The sequence below is a fragment of the Diabrotica virgifera genome, chromosome 3 (assembly GCF_917563875.1).
Source record: "Diabrotica virgifera virgifera chromosome 3, PGI_DIABVI_V3a".
Taxonomy (NCBI): Eukaryota; Metazoa; Arthropoda; class Insecta; order Coleoptera; family Chrysomelidae; genus Diabrotica; species Diabrotica virgifera.
Genome location: NC_065445.1, coordinates 161,164,615 through 161,182,455, shown reverse-complemented (window position 1 = coordinate 161,182,455; position 17,841 = coordinate 161,164,615). Strand labels below are relative to the sequence as shown.

The window sequence follows — 17,841 nt, the reverse complement described above, 5'->3', positions numbered from 1 at the left end:
TTTGCCAATGCTAGATTTTACATACCAAATAAATGGTGTAAGATCACTGGGTACAAATAGAATAGACTAGTTTCTAGACTAGACTAGAGGATTTAACGATGTGATCTTACACCATTTATTTGGTATGTAAAATCTAGCATTGGCAAAGCTTTTGCCGAAGCCCTGCATGCAGGCAACTTTTAATACAGCTCAAAAGATTGTGGAAAACTTCTCTTTTCGAGTCGTGTTTCTACTTCTTGGTCATCAGAGTAGATGGCACTTTTGTAGCTCGGCACCTGAGGTGCGAAATATTAAGACACATCATTGAACCGTCGGTGTATCAATTCGTACCTAGCCGAATACTGACGAGCGAGGCATCGCGAAACTAGTCTATTCTATTGGTACCCATTGATATACGGAGGATTTAACGATGTGATCTTACACCATTTATTTGGTATGTAAAATCTAGCATTGGCAAAGCTTTTGCCGAAGCCCTGCATGCAGGCAACTTTTAATACAGCTCAAAAGATTGTGGAAAACTTCTCTTTTCGAGTCGTGTTTCTACTTCTTGGTCATCAGAGTAGATGGCACTTTTGTAGCTCGGCACCTGAGGTGCGAAATATTAAGACACATCATTGAACCGTCGGTGTATCAATTCGTACCTAGCCGAATACTGACGAGCGAGCCATCGCGAAACTAGTCTATTCTTTTGGTACCCATAATATAATGATACCAAAATATCCATAAACCTTACTGCAAATAAATCAGCGGTGGTGTTTTTTACGCGACATCGCTTACCAGTTATGACCAGCATCATGATTAACAACCTAAGTATACCCGTTCATAAGCACTACACTTATCTTGGTATTACATTGGACACCAAGTTAACATGGGATGAACACATTAATAAGTGCTTAATAAAATGTGAGAAAAGTTTAAATATTCTTAAAGTAGTTAATCGCTATCGATGGGGTGCTGACCCTAAAATTAATTTAATGTTTTATCGTGCATATACCAGATCCATTCTCGACTATGGAAGCATTCTATATGGATCTGCCACAAACAGTCGCCTTAAAAAACTAGATCGCATTCAATATAAGGCTCTGCGGTTAGTTCTAGGTGCGCTCAAGTCTACGCCTATAGAGAATCTTTTAGCTGAATCCATGGAGCCTCCTTTACATTTAAGACGACTATTTTTGGCTGAAAAATTTATTCTTAAATGCCAATCTTACAACCAAACTGAACTACTACAAAAAATATGTGACATCTCTGTTTCTAATCTTGTCGACAAATGGTGGCACAACAGGAATTCTCCTATTTTAGCAGTGGCATACTCGAACGTTTCTCAGCACCTAAACAGTCCAGGTGAATTAACTTTCTTTAAATCGAGTTTTAATATATCTTATGCCAATGTTAATGTTTGGTTCCCAAATTTTGACAGTGAGAATCCAGTTGACTTTCAGCAACATATAGCCAAGCTTGATAATCCATGCAGGATTTTCACGGATGGTTCAAAATCAAGATTGGGAGTTGGATGTGCTGTATATATTCCGGATCGCCAAGAATCCTTGATGTTCAAGTTAGATAAACAATGTTCCATATACTCTGCAGAAATGTTCGCGATTTATCAAGCTCTAGAATGGGCTGTCAACAAAAAAATTTCTAACAAGCAAGTTGTAATTATGTCAGATTCAAGATCTTCGTTATTAGCTCTAGAAAACACACGTAAACATTTATATAAAAATAGCCTTGTCGTCAAAATTTTAGAAAACCAACTAAAGCTACTGGAAAAACAGACTTCTGTAACTTTCGTCTGGGTAAAAGGACATATTGGTATTTCCGGTAATATAAAAGCAGATTTTTTTGCTAAAGAGGCAATCTTAAAAGGATCGGAAATAACTTGGCTAGATAGAAGCGATCTAACAGCTACTCGCAAGAAAAGTTTGAAACAAAATTGGGATATTGAGTGGCACGCTTTCTGCAATCGAAGTAATAATCTCTACACCAAAATTCATCCTAGTTTACCTACTGAGCCTTTTGCTATCAGAAGTTATCCCAATAGAAATATATATGCCATGTTTATTAGATGTCTCTTTAATCATGCCACTGTCAAGTCATACCTCTATAGATTTAACCTATCCGAATCAGATCTTTGCGATTGCAATGGATATGTTGACGATATTAATCATTGGTTGTTTGGATGCAAACATAATGATGTTGCAATTAAGTTTTTGATGCACAATCTGGTTCAAGAAGAAATACCTTTCCCACAAAATAATGCTTCTCTTTTATATTTGTCTCGTAGAAATTCTAAAATTAAACAAATCATCTGGGAGTTTTTAAAAAGGACTAAGAGGAAAATTTAACTTGCACTGAATGAGTCCGGTTGAATGTGTTTAGCAATAATTATTGTTTTTTATGTTTATCCTTATTATGTAATATTGTCTCCCTGTGAAAGTTCATTAAGTAGATTTTGCAGGGAGGTAATAAGAATAGAATTGTATAAAAGTTTATATTGAAAAAATTAAAAAAACAAAAAAAAAAAAAAAATATACAAAAAAATATGTATACAAAAAAAATGTATAAAAAAAATTAAATCTTATTAAAAAAAAGTATAATAAATTATAAAAAAATAAAAAAGAGAAAAAAATTAAAAACACAAAGAGGGTGTAAACCTCCGCGGGGTTGATCCGGGTTGAAGCCTTCGCTGTGTAAAAAAAAACATATATTTATTAGCATTTAGTATTAGTATTTAGTATTAGCATGTAGTTTGTTTTTGTCGATTTAATTATTTGTAAATTAATTTAAGTTGGTTAGGGCCATGAATGAGGAGTATACCTACTGGTCAATTAAATGTTTCCACTTCTACATATGTATGTATGTATGTGCGTGCATAAGTATTATATGTGCGCACATGTACCTAATGTATTATGTAATGCAATGTATTATATTTGGAATATTGTAGCAAACAGTAATTTATTATCTATCGTGGCTGAATGGATCAAGTAATCCAAAGCCAATAAGAAATAAAAAAAAATGATACAACATATCAAAGCATCTCGTCAGACCCGACAACATATCTAGAGAAAATAACAAAAGCCAAGATCAAAGCCTCAAATATCAAGAAAGAACAACAGGTCCATCTCATACCTAGAGAGAAGTCATCAAGATGCCCAAAATTTTACGGCCTACCAAAGTTCCACCTGTTGCCAATCTAGAGGTGTGAGAACGATATTTATTGTCGTTTTCTGTACTACTTGATTGAAAACTTATTTTGTTTCTTGGTAGATGTCTGTACGATATCCGTGGCATTTCTTTCTTTGCAATTCGGAAGGGCCCAAAGTGAAGTACCTGATTGAATTGGAGAGAAGGGGATATGGGACTATTGATGAGGGGAAAATCCCCGAAACCGGTATAGACTCTTCCTGCACTCTCCGATTTAGCTAGAGTATAATGCTACTGCATTTTCGGATTGCAAAGAAATTAAAAATGTTTATAGATTTTTACGACTGTATCTGTTTCGAGCTTTCAGTTTTATTGTAATAAAGGTTATGCATTTTTTTAAGGAAAAGATGCAGATTTGTTCACTGCAAAGTTTAATCGCAAAAGTTGAGTGACGAAATTTAAAATTTAGCTTTTTAATCACCTTTATGTTAAAATATAGAGTACAAAAAAGTTTTGTTGAAAGTTTTAGAACAAAATGTTTTATAGAAAAAAAAATAGTGCAACTTTTAATATCGACATTAGAAATCCCGAAAATAACGCTTATTTTTCGAGATACTTACCATGGGTGGTGGATGGCTAATTTTGGTCTTACATTATGTTTTGACGCTGTTGAAAACGAAAATTAAATTTATTTTAAATTTTAGGTGGGGGAATATTGTCAAATCGCAATTTTACCCTAAAAATAAAAAAAAATCTTTTGCGGCTAGCTCGCTACAGCTCTGGTCCATTTTAATATTTTTTTCTAAAGTTTGTGCAGTGTATATTGCTCACTTTTCTAAAGACAATGGTAACTGTTTTAAGCTTTTAGTCTTATTCTAGTAAAAGTCATAAATTTTTAAAGTACAAGGTGCAGATTCGTGAATTGAAAAATTTAATTGCAAAAGTTGAGTAACGAAATTTGAAATTTATCCTATTCATCACGTTTATGTTGAAACACACAGTACAAAGAAATTGACTGGAAAATTTTAGATACAAATGTTTTGCAGAAAAAATATGGTTCAACTTTTAGTAATATACACGTTAAACATCCCCAAAATAACGCTTATTTTTCGAGACACTGACCATGGGTAGTACTTGCCTAATTTTGGTCTAAGCTAATGTTTTGGATGGTGGTGAAAATTATTATTTTGAATTTTATGTGAGGAAACATTGTCAAAAGTGAAAACTTGTGTAGGAACGTTGTGCCCATTTTAGATTGGGAAAAAGTAATGAATTAGCGACCATCATCCCGATCCTCATTGCTTCGACGAAATAAATTTTTAAAGTGAAAACTTCTTTAGGGACGTTTTGCACTTTTTAGATGGGTAAAAGTATTGAATTAGTGACCGTCATCGCTTCGACGAAATAATGTTTTGAAGTGAAAACTTCTTTAGAGACGTTATGCCCTTGTTAGATGGGGAAAAAGTCTTGAATTAGCGGCCGTCTTCGCGACCGTCATTGCTTCGACGAAATAATTTTTGAAGTGAAAACTTCTTTAGGGATATTGTGCCCTTTTTAGGCGGGGAAAAAGTATTAATTGTTCAACTCGCCGAGTTGAACAAAGTAGGAAGGTAGTAGGTTGCTTGAATTCCGTGTGGTGGGATAAAAATATATCCAGAAATACAAAATTAAGAATAGGGAAGACATTTGTGGAATCGGTACTCATGTATGGAAGCGAAGTCTGGACATTAACAGCAGAGTCCAGAAGAAGGATCAATGCTGTGGAAATGGACTACATACGTAGAAGTGCTGGAATCTCCCGATTGGACAGAATACGTAACGAAGAAATAAGAAGAAGGATGCAGGCACACGATACAGCGGTAGACAGGCTCGAGAGGAGAAGCCTAAAATGGTTCGGTCACTTACTTAGAATGGACGACCAACGATGGCCAAAGAAACTCCTGAAATGGAAACCCCCAGGTAGGAAGAAAAGGGGAAGACCAAGACTATCCTGGAATGACACGATAAGGAAGGCTATGGAACACCGAGATTTGGAAGAGGAAGACGCCCAGGATAGAAATAGATGGCGGTTAGGTGTGGGGATGCGGCGTCAGCCGATATGATACCCCGTATATATATAAAAAGTATTAATTACTAATTATACTTACAGATAACCTCCATTATAATTACAAAAACATGAAACACATATGCACAGTACACACCTAAATTAGGTATAGTTGTATGGAGTGTAGAGTTTTGTTCATTTCTTGGTAAAAAACTCAGTCATACTGTAGAGATGTACCGACACCATATGATGCTGTAATAAATTGATTAAAGATTCGCCTTTATCAATCCTACCTAATGTTTCTAGTTTCTTTTCCATTGTCACTACAACATTTTTAAGTTTTGTTACCATTACTTAGACAAAAATCACGCAAACACAATCTGAAGCACGATTACAGAACGGAAGTGATTAATACGACTGTACTACACACAATACGCAATACGGTCACAAGGAACAATGTTGTTATTTAAGAATAGACTAAGACCATTGTTTTAAAAATGAATTTTTAAATAGTCACGTCTATTTTAAACAATGCTAAGACAGTTTGACATAAATAAAGGAAAAGGAATACAGACAGGTGTCTGTTCTTTCCGATAAGCGGAGACGGTCGCTCTGCCACCGTGTGCATGAATCATTTTTACTATTGTATATGTAGTTCAAATTACACAAATACACATCATCTCTCAAATATTATTTTGCCTACATACATTTTTATTTGATAAAATTGTAAAAGTGTTTATTTGTTAAATTTTTGTCTGATGAAAATCGGTCCGGGTTAGCCGGACTTCCGGGTTATCAGGGGCCGACTTATCGGGGTTCCACTGTATGTCTAAATATACAATTACATTATTCTAATCGAAAAAAAAATTTTTTTCAATTTTTTCTCAAATTACGGATACACATCATCATCTTATTACAATTATTATGATAACTATTTCTCCACCTACCTCTACCGAAAGTATACTTTTTCGGACCTGATTGTAGGGAGCAAAGTTGTACTTTTCCTCCCTAGGGAGGAAAAGTAAAAGTGACGTCATGGAATATAACTTATTGACGCCCTGTACAATATCTATTTTCTATTACGTAAGTATTTATACATTTTAACGTTTATTTAAAAACACTCTGTATTTTGCAGAATGGTAAAAAACAGTAAATTGTTATTCTGATTTAACAATGTTTACATTAATAATTTGACTTATATTTGACAGTTGACCTATTGCACATATTGACATATTGTACCTACTTGTTAGTTTTAGTTCTAATAAATTTTGTTGGTTAGTTACATAAATAAATTAAGTAAAAATGAAAAAATGACTTGTTATTTGAGGAAGGTGGAAAAACCATATGTATAACATGGGAGTAAAGTGCCTTTTCCTCCCTTGAATAATTAACTTCATTCTCGGAAGGAAAAGTAGCACTTTCCTCCCTTGTTATACAAATAGCTATTTCCACCTACCTCTACTGAAAGTATACTTTTCCGGACCTGATTGTAGGGAGCAAAGTTGTACTTTTCCTCCCTAGGGAGGAAAATATTTTTCCTCCCTAGGGAGAAAAAGTAAAAGTGACGTCATGGTATTTCATTCATGAAATATAACTTATTGACGCCCTGTACAATATCTATTTTCTATTACGTAAGTATCTGATACATATTAACGTTTATTTAAAAACACTCTGTATTTTGCAGAACGGTAAAAAACAGTAAATTGTTATTCTGATTTAACAATGTTTACATTAATATTTTGACTTATATTTGACAGTTGACAATTATATTGTACCTACTTGTTAGTTTTAGTTCTAATAAATTTTGTTGGTTAGTTATATAAATAAATTAAATAAAAATGAAAAAATCACTTTTTATTTGAGGAAGGTGGAAAAACCATATGTATAAGATGGGAGTAAAGTGCCTTTTCCTCCCTTGAATGATTACTGCCGTCCGCTACGCGTCGGTCAGTAAACTTCATTCTAGGGAGGAAAAGTAGCACTTTCCTCCCTTGTTACACAAATAGCTATTATTATCACTTTTACGAAAAAAAGTTATTCTTCATAAAATGCTCTCCCTGGTTTTAAATCTAAGATACAACCATCAGATATCAAACTTTTTTAATTTTATACGAGGTATGTAAAAAATATGAATTTTTCTTAAGAGTTAAGTGCCTTTATTATTCACAATATTTTAATTAGAAGGATATACTTGAACACTAAAACAAATTTTTTAATTCCAAACAACTTTTCTTAATAATAATTTTCGATATTGTGAAATATATTGTAATTGTGAAATATATTGTAATATATATAACATTAATTAAATTTGATATTTGATGATTGCATCTTAGATTATATATGATGCAGAGTATTTTATAAAGAATAACTTTTTTTCGTAAAACTGATAATAAAGAAGTTATCAATAGGTTCCAAGTTACGCAGACATACTGTATAAGAGATAAAAAAAATTTTTGCTGAACATTTATTACTGTTAAAGCTTATTATTAAATGTATTTTAGATACGTTTTACAGAAAAAAGTTTTGATCACTTTGTATAAACATTTTTTTAGCTGGTAATTTTCGGTTTTTGTATTACATTTTTGTTATCTTTCTTAATTTTCTTAAAAAGAAATAGTTTATTTCATTTCTAAAGTAAAATAATTTAGTGCATTTTAAACATTACATCCTAAGCTTTAAAAAAGCACTTATAAAACTGTAATAGATCTGTTCAAACTTAAGTATTAGTACCGTCTTAAAGTGGTGGTAATTTTATAAAACTACGAAGATTTAAAAAATTACATTTTTTGAGACGTCATATCATTTGAATTAAATTTTTGAGATTTTTTTTTTGAATAAAACATCATTTAGTAAGATGCTTGAAAGGTAAGTTGTGCAAAATTGAGAGTTTTATAAGAAAAATTGTATTAGTTACACATTTTTAAATAATTTTTAAACAAAATTCATGTAAGGCTCACTTTCCGCTCACACCGTACTTATGCCAATACATTTTTTTTTCTATCATAACCATAAGATAGCTTAATTATTCTTCTTTCATGGTCAATTTGTAAAATTTCATTTAATTCATTAGTTAAAGAATTACATTAAAATAACGCAACCGTGCACTTCGCCGTACGTTAGTTTACAGTGCGCCAATGTTTGTGAGAAGGGTGACTTTAGCGTTATAAATAAAAAATTATAGAAGATACAGATTTAATTTTAAAAAATTATTTATCTAAGGTTTTTTTTGTAAAATTTTCTGAATTTTTCAATGGTCAAGTCAGTTTTCTTCTAAAATTTATATTTTCGGAGTTATTAAAAAAAACATCTAATTTCGTAGTTCATTTGCTTAATAAAAAATGAAGCACCCACTTCTCGAGTAGAACTTTTTGATATGTTGTTTATTAAACATTTCTTAATGAAATTACCAAAAGTTCTATCTTGTTTGATTTTTGCGAAGTTAAAATCTATATGCACTCCCCTATCAATGATATTTGAGGAGTGGAGGTATATGACAGGCCAAGTGACAAAAATACACAATCGAGAAAAATTAGTTTTTATCAGGAAACAGAACACTATACTTAACGGCGGACGCTATCTTTTGAATTTATTTAGACCTGTTTCCAATTCAACTGTCACTTGGCCCATAATACAGGTTAACGGCATTGTTGCATAGACCATTATAATAATGGAAAACACAGGAATATTGATTTTTTGTCACTTGGCCCGTTATATATAGGGTGAGGCAGATAAAGGGCCTATTAGAAATATCTCGAGAACTAAAGGCAACTGAATTATGAAAATTGGAATAAGGGGGTTCCGAAGACTGATCTATTTAATGAAAATATTTTCATCGATTTGGTACTTCCGGTTATACCGGAAGTTGTTTTTAACTTCGTTTTTTTAAATAGGACACCCTATATATTTTTACATTTTTGGATTCTCCTCGATTTCTTCGTTCTTAAAATATAAGGTTTTGTAACATTATACAGGGTAGGTTAAAAGATAATTACGTTTTCTTATTAATTTCGTAGCAATATTCATATCCTGTAGGATTGTAGTAGTTTGACATAATAAACTCTATTTATGTTCAAATGATTTTTAATATAGTCTACTATTGTTAACAATTATTAGTGTAGCTAAATTTTTAATTTTAGTATACAGGGTGGGTTGAAACTCGGAATGAGTATTTTCTGAGTTTTCTTAAATGGAACACCCTATATTTTAGTATTGTAATGAAATGATATTTCATGGTACTTTTTACTTCTTAAGCATTCCCTATACCTAACTGCTTTAATTTGTGCTTAATTGTTAATCGCACCAACAATTTTAACTTCAACGGTATTTTGATACCTCAACCATTATTGGCAATTTTAAGTATCAGTCTAGATTAATATGTATTTATTTCCAAAAAAACTTTTTGTGATTGAATATTTTCACGGCCAGACTAATACAATTTCACCTATTTTGTGTTGCAATTAATGTTTAGCCTGAATCACCAATAACTCACAAATTAAAGCAGTTAGGTATAGGGAATGCTTAAGAAATTAAAAAGTACCATAAAATAACATTTCATTACAATACTAAAATACAGGGTGTTCTATTTAAGAAAACTCAGAAAATACTCATTCCGAGTTTCGACCAACCCTGTATACTAAAATTAAAAATTTAACTATACCAATAACTCTTAACAATAGTAGACTATATTAAAAATCATTTGAACATTAATAGAGTTTATTATGTCAAACTACTACAATCCTACAGGGTGTGAATATTCCTAGGAAATCAATAAGAAAACGTTATTATCTCTTAACCTATCCTGTATAATATTACAAAACCTTATATTTTAAGAAAGATGAAATCGAGGAGAATCCAAAAATGTAAAAATATATAGGGTGTCCTATTTAAAAAAACGAAGTTACAATCAACTTCCGGTATAACCGGAAGTAGCAAAGAGACCAAAATATTTTCATTTAATAGTTTATACCTTAAAACCCTTGTATTCCAATTTTCATTATTCTCTTAGGTTTAGTTCTCGAGATATTTCTAATAGGCCCTTTATCTGCCTCACCCTGTATATCCACTCTTCATTTATTTTTTATAGATATTTAATTTTTGTCGTCTTCGTTTAACGGAACTAGAACTGTAAGAATATAAGTGAGAAAGCAAAAATAAATAAAAGACGCCAACAAATATTATATTTTTATGCCTTTTACACATACAATTGAATACTACTCATGACTCCTTTCAGGGTCCAGATTTTCCAGGATATCCAGCAGATCTAAATGGTTACCCTGGTATATGGGATCCACATCACTGCCTTTCAGCCCAAAATAGTGCTCTGAGTGGATATCCCGACATCTTAACTGCATTTAATTCGGATCTAGGTAAGAAAAATTAACCGGAATTATTGTAAAATTGAAAATGGTTTATTTATCTAGTAGCCTCCAAACATGCTTTTAAAATAATCCTGTATCTTGAGGACTAAACTTCAAATAAATAGTTTTCTAAAACAAAATAAGTTATCAATCGAAGTAGCACAGAAAACGACAATAAATATCGTTCCCGTACCACCAGATTGACAACAGGTAAAATACTTTCTTTGGTTACAACCTACCGAGATTTTCAAAAATTATAAATCATACAGGATGCCGAGGAAATTAGGATGAGAGAATTTTAAATAATTCACAACCCATCTGCTCAGCGTGGTAAAAGTTCCAACAAGAAAGATTCCTTAGTACTCAACAAAAGAATAAATGAATTATTAAAATGTATAAACATTTTTAATTTCCTTACAACACCAAAATTCAGCAGCTGCATAATACTCTGGTTAAATCGGAGAGTACAGGAAGAGTCTATACCGGTTTCGGAGGTTTTTTTCTCCTCATCGGTAGTCCCATATCCTCTTCTTCTCTCCGATTTCCCCAGGTATCATACTTTGGGCCTTTCCCAAAAAGCCTTTTGTAACAAAAAAGAAGAACTTCAGTTGGAGTGAATGTAAAGAGAGTGATAAACTCCAACAGAAGTAGAAAAAGAAAAGAGTTGAATGTAAGCTAATGGAACAAAAATGTGTGGCTTCTACGTTGAGAAGTCGAAGTAACAAAATACTAGTTTTGCAGTAGTATTCGTAGAGGAAGATGCAAAGATGAAGAATGTGAGATGGATGGATAATGAAATTATGAATAGATAAATATAAACTGAATGGCTAGCTAGGTATGCACGAGAATGACCACTTGACACTCAAGGAAGGATTCGGCCAATTTGCACGCCTGGCAAGACAGTTAATTAAAGGAAATGACAATGATGGCTAGGAAAGGAGATATTAAGGTAATGTAGAAAACAGATAGAATAAGTATAATAATATAATCAAAATAGAATAAATTTTTGGGCGCCCGAAGAGAGCTAACTAGATTAACGCTCTTCCAGGTATTCTACGCTGCTATAGAGTATATTAAATTTTTAGCAAGGGTATATAAAATTTGTGAATATAAAGGAATAATAAGAAATGATATCCACAATAAATAAATATTTATTAAATATAACTACTAGATTTCCAAAATCTCTGAGTTAAACCAAGTGGCTAGCATGTGACTATAACATGACAATAAATGACACTAGTCAAAATCTCTTACAGAATTACAGAATTAAATGATGTAACAATAATGTTAATGAGGTTAGAAAAATGTACATATTATGAGTACCTCTCATATAGAAAATACAACTTACACCTAGGTTAGTATGAACAACCTTCACCAAATAACACTTGAACTATTTTAATACTATATATAATATTTTAATAATTTAAATAATATATATATTATACAACTCTCAATGAGTTGACGGGTAACAAGTCCCTAAGTGAACCAACATAGTACTGGATACAAAAGATCCTTTTCTGACTAGTGGTTCTTAATAATAGTAATAAGTGTAACTAGCACCTTCCTGAGGGGATAGGTAGTAGGGATTTATTCGAATTTAATATTAAAAAAATAACTAATAGTTAAAGTTAAACAATATTTACAAAAATCTAATAAAAATTGAAAAATTATGAAGCAATTTGAATGATTTTAAATTTAGGTGAATTAAACTAATATTATTTTTAAATTAAAGGAGAAAACAAGTCTAAAATTAATACAAACTAAGGGTAAAGAACATGTATGGGGAGAATATTCGAGCTTGAAACTTCTACCAGGAATTATATAAGTTTGGGGAACACTATTAACTGTTGGTATGGCTGTTATAACTACAATGTACTTAAATTTGTGGAGAAAGGAAAAAACATATATGTGAAATTAAATTATAAACGTATGTGTATCTTAGTTAAATGTCCTGAATATTACAAAAAAACGGTATAAGTCTTTAACCGGTACGACTAAATGTCCCCAAACAAACCCTTTTTCACAAGTTCCAACAATGTTCCTTGGTGTCTGATACCAAATCCGTGGTACGAAGTTACCACCGAAGTGTGGTGCAACGAAGTGATGCAACTGTGTGGTATTATAATATCACCCTGTACAAAAGATGTTTAACTCATTCAAAGTCATTAATCCATGTAGTATCTGTTCTTGGATTCAATAACCGCAAGTAACATTGAATTGTCATGTTTTGTTATTATTTAAATGTGTATACAAACATTAACTCGGTCGAGAAAGATTATTATAAGTATTGATGTAGTTGGAAGGTATTCACGTATAGGATAGGTCAAGTTAATATTGTAAACAACTTATGTAGTGAATCATCGACTTCGAATTAAATATAATGTTATCGGAAAACCTGAGTTTTAATTAATTGGGACCAGAAGGCATAACATCACACTATTTAATACATGGCTGATCCTGCAGACTAGAGGAGGTCTTCTGAAAGGAGCAGAGATGGCGGCACCAGCTTGGAAACGGAGACGGCGAAGATTGACCAGGACGAAGATGGACAGGAAACCCAGTGAAAAGACAAAGTGATAAAATGTAAGTAAGAATGTCTATCTTTATTAAAAATGCTTCCCTCGTTTTTATATTATTATTGAACATTAAATATTTATCTTTTCTGATTTTTGAATAATTTATGAAGTATCGATTTTTTTTAAGAATATCTATGAATTTTGAAACATGAAGTGATTTTTGAATTGAATATTTTTATCAAAGTTTATTATATATGCTATTCTTGAATTTTTATTGAATTTTGAATCTATTGAATTTATTTGAAAAATCTCTATCCGATTTCGATTTTTAGTACGGTTATTTTTGAATATTTTATGGAATATCGAATTTTTTTCAAAAATGTCTATCGAATTTTGAGATATGAACTGATTTTGAATATTTTTATCTAACTTTTGCATATGCTATTTTTGAATTTTTATTGAATTTTTTTCGAATATGTATACTACTATTGAATTTTTATTAGCCAGTTGTTTTTATTATTGATATTTATTGATTCTATAGAGACATTTTAATCGATTTTGTGTTAAATTTTGTATGATATGAACCTGAATTAATATTTTTTGAGTGATAAATAATATTTTTTTAATAATGATTAGTGATGATATACGATAAACATTGCTATAAGCAAGATATACATTTTTAACGAACCGACCTGATGCGTCGAGACAAGGAATTTGGAGAAGAACTATATAGATAGGAAGAAGAACTAACAATATTATAAGCTAAATATTATGAGGCAACTAGAGACAATAAGAAACCCACTGCTCTTGCCAAATTAGGAAGGTACTAATGATTTATAGAAGCTTGAAAGCTTATTAGAGACCCACTCTGTGTTTTGAAGGGTACCTATTTTATTCATGATTATTCGTGAATAAACAACGGCCTCAAAGCAAGGGATTGAGGTTGTGATATTTTTAGAAGAATTTGAACCGCATAAAATACCTATTTCGTGTTTTGAGTTAACTATACCACCTCCATGGTGCGTACAGATCAGGGCGAAAATTCGGGGTAATATTGGCGGAGAACTAAGACATCCGAGTGAAACCTCTTTTATTAAGGTAAAACGAAGGTATCGGAGCTGATTATGATGTTATATGAAATGATATATGAGATAAATGATATATGATTGTTATATGAAATATGTATATGAAGATGAATTATGTACACTGTAGAAGTGTTATTATGTGGAGAAAAATGAAGAAATATAGTTATAGTACCAGACAAGAAGAAGAGAGAGAGAAAAAAATAATTTTATTAAAATAGGTGGGAAAAATGAAAGAAGGAACATAAAATTTGTCAGAAATGTCAAAATAAAGCAGAATTAAGAATAATATTAAATAAGTAGCTAATCATTGAATTATGTCTAAGAATTAAAGTTGTAAATTTTTTTTTGCTCTAAAGTAATGTAAATTATAAATAACTTATTTTTAAATGTATATAATGAATTCAGGTTAAATTTTCGCGGAAAATGGAAGTGTTTGAATTAAGGATAGACAATATCTTACAATAAGTGTTAGTAGATAGTAAGCAAAGGGACACAAAAAGTGAAGTTTTTAGAGAGATTAAATCTTTATTATAGGTACAAGAGAGTTATTAAAAGTTTTTTTAGAGACACATTAGAAGTTTTTTAGAGAGATTACATTTTTATTATAGGTACATTATTTTAGAGTTAGTAAGACATATATAAATAAATCAAAAGAAGACTGAAATAGGAATTATTAATAGAGTAAAGGATACATTTTTTTTACTTATTCGAGTAATATTAGCTTAGCTTAGGACTTTTAGGTAGATACGAGATTTTTAGTTAGGTATTCCCCCGCTTATATGAGATGCCTATAGGCACTAAAAGACTATTTAAAAGTAAGGATCAATTTCATTCACTGTGGACACTGTTTTGAAGAAGTGAATTAGTGAACGAAAAAAAAAAGGACGAAAAGACACGACGTGAAAGTACGTGAACTAGTAATAGGTTATAAAATACCAGTTTTAGTATAGGGAAAATATGAACTTTTGTGTAAAATAGGAAAAAGAATATACATGTTTAGGGAAAAATTGATTGATCTGAAATGTACCATGTTACAGTTAGTTAGCATAGTTAGGAAATTTAATTTTTCAAAATAGTATTAGGTAACCATAAACATTTTTGTAAAAGGGAAAGAGGAGCATCACATTTTAAAAATATGTAATTTTAACAAAACGGGGAGGTGTGGTATTATAATATCACCCTGTACAAAAGATGTTTAAAACTCATTCAAAGTCATTAATCCATGTAGTATCTGTTCTTGGATTCAATAACCGCAAGTAACATTGAATTGTCATGTTTTGTTATTATTTAAATGTGTATATAAACATTAACTCGGTCGAGAAAGATTATTATAAGTATTGATGTAGTTGGAAGGTATTCACGTATAGGATAGGTCAAGTTAATATTGTAAACAACTTATGTAGTGAATCATCGACTTCGAATTAAATATAATGTTATCGGAAAACCTGAGTTTTAATTAATTGGGACCAGAAGGCATAACATCACACTATTTAATACAACTGCCCAACAGCCAATGAAACTGCCCCTCGGAGGGTTGCAGGATGATGAACCAAAACAAAAAATCAAATGGGAGACTGTATATCCTTCGATTTGTTTACTTGTTGACTGAACCCTGGAAGGGTCTTCTCTCGGTGTTAGAGAGGGTTTATCAGCAGTAATGAGAGATTTCTCCCGAATGGCTAAAAAACGAAATATTCCCAGTATTTAATTACTTAGAAAATCACACCGCCATTCTCACTGACACTCCCAAAATCAATCCTTCCCTTCACCGCTCCGACTTCGTGACAGCTGGCGACCGGCCTCAGTACCAACTTCAAGAAATATCAATGTGGCCACAATACACCCAGTATGACGTCACCAAGGGAATTTTGTGCGAACGGGTTTTTAATATTATAAGAAAATAATTTTAACAATAATTAAATAAGGTTTACCCATTACAAGGTAATTAAGTAAGTGATGGAACGTCACATTCCCCTCCCACTGGGAGAAAAAAAATTTAATCAATTTTTTTTATACTTTAAATATTAAACTAAAGTAGTAGTAGTGTATTATTTCTCGTTGATTCTCAAGATTACAAATAACCACAACCTATGCAGGTTGGCATCCTAAAGCAGGATGGTCACTACAGCAGATATCATGAATCGCAACATATGACTCGAAGTCATATTAAAATATCCTCGGTATTTTGTCTAAAAGCCAAAGATAAACTAAATAATTTACTAAAGTTCATAATGACAAATAAATGTCGAATTTGTATTAAATCCAAAATTGAACTATCCATGGACCTCAGATTTATAAAGGGTATATCCAAGGACTAACAATCAGGCAAAGCTCTGAGTCAATTCGTACAATAACGCAAGTAAATATACTAAAGTAAGAATAAAAAAATCAATAACTAAAATAAGTGAAGAATCGAACACTCAATCCACAATTTAACTAACAATGGACACCAGATTCGTAATAGCCTATCTTGAGAAGAACAATCAGGAAGATTTATGGAACAATTCATAAAAGCCACACCAGATTCATAAAAGCATATCCAAAGGAGAACGACCATAAAGATTTATGGACCAATTCACACCAATACTAAATCACATAAATAAAATAGTAAAATAGGTAAAATACGAGCCAATACAATCAAATAAACAAAATAAGTGAGAAATCGGACACTTCATCCAAAATCGGACTATCAATGGACACCAGATTTATAAGAGCATATCCAAAGAAAACGATCAGGAAGATTTATGGACCAATTCTCACTAATACTAAATAAACTAAATTAACTCTACATATACCCTTATCCGGTAATATGAGCCTATCCAAACTACATAATAAAAATAAATGGTGAACATATAAGTTCTATGACTCCATGATAGAAAAAGATATGACGAGAATGAGCTAACAATTTTAAATAAAACTGTAGATTCATGCGTTCTCGCATATATAGAATTACCCAGGAAATATTCCTGAATCTAAGCAACAACTGATGCCTAATTAAAGAAGTGGGAATATACGAAAAAAAGTCAATCATTTGTCCAGGCAGGTTAATTACTAACATTCACGACTCTAGGGATAGTCGAAGCATAAATATCCTATTGACTAAGAGACAAACAATAAGCAAAATAAACTTCCCTATCATCACGTAGCCTGGAATATTTGGACTTATTACACAAGAATGGTTAGGAAATGTTGCGCATCATTTCCTGACCAGAAATATTATAATGGATAAACATTCGCGTACTCTGCCATGAAAAACATGGATTACGAAATCGGATAGCAGTGATCAGTTGCTTAATTTCGAACCCACGTATTCACCAACTTTAAGCATCAATAGACTAGTTCATAAGACGAAATATGAAAGACTCAAGAATTCATTTATACATCAAAATTCCAAACTAATTCCGGAATCATACTGTGGAGGAAATAAGGATCTGAATTATTATAAAACATTTAAGATATCTGTGACAAATGTCAATAGAGTAACCCAACAACAAATTAAAAACCACAACATATTTCCAATATGGGAAATCCAATTAGTCCAGAAAGCCACTGCGCATCCGCTAGGAAAAATATTCTAATTCGGATTTTTTGCACAATCTTACTCAAAAAGGACTCCTTTTAACAAATTTGCATGTTGCCAGGACCAAAAAGTGGTCAAAAATTTTTTAAACGTTTTTTTTTTGTTTTTTTCCTAA

General features: G+C 31.6%; 1 protein-coding gene across 1 annotated transcript in view; it reads left to right on the top strand.

Moving 5' to 3' along the window:
* LOC126882182 (protein Fer3-like) overlaps positions 1-17,841 on the top strand; it is a 558,397-nt gene that overhangs the window by 156,235 nt on the left and 384,321 nt on the right. Inside the window, exon 2 of the mRNA XM_050647002.1 lies at positions 10,419-10,554. Coding sequence (XP_050502959.1) covers positions 10,419-10,554 — 136 coding nt within the window. The remainder of the gene's footprint in view (positions 1-10,418; positions 10,555-17,841) is intronic.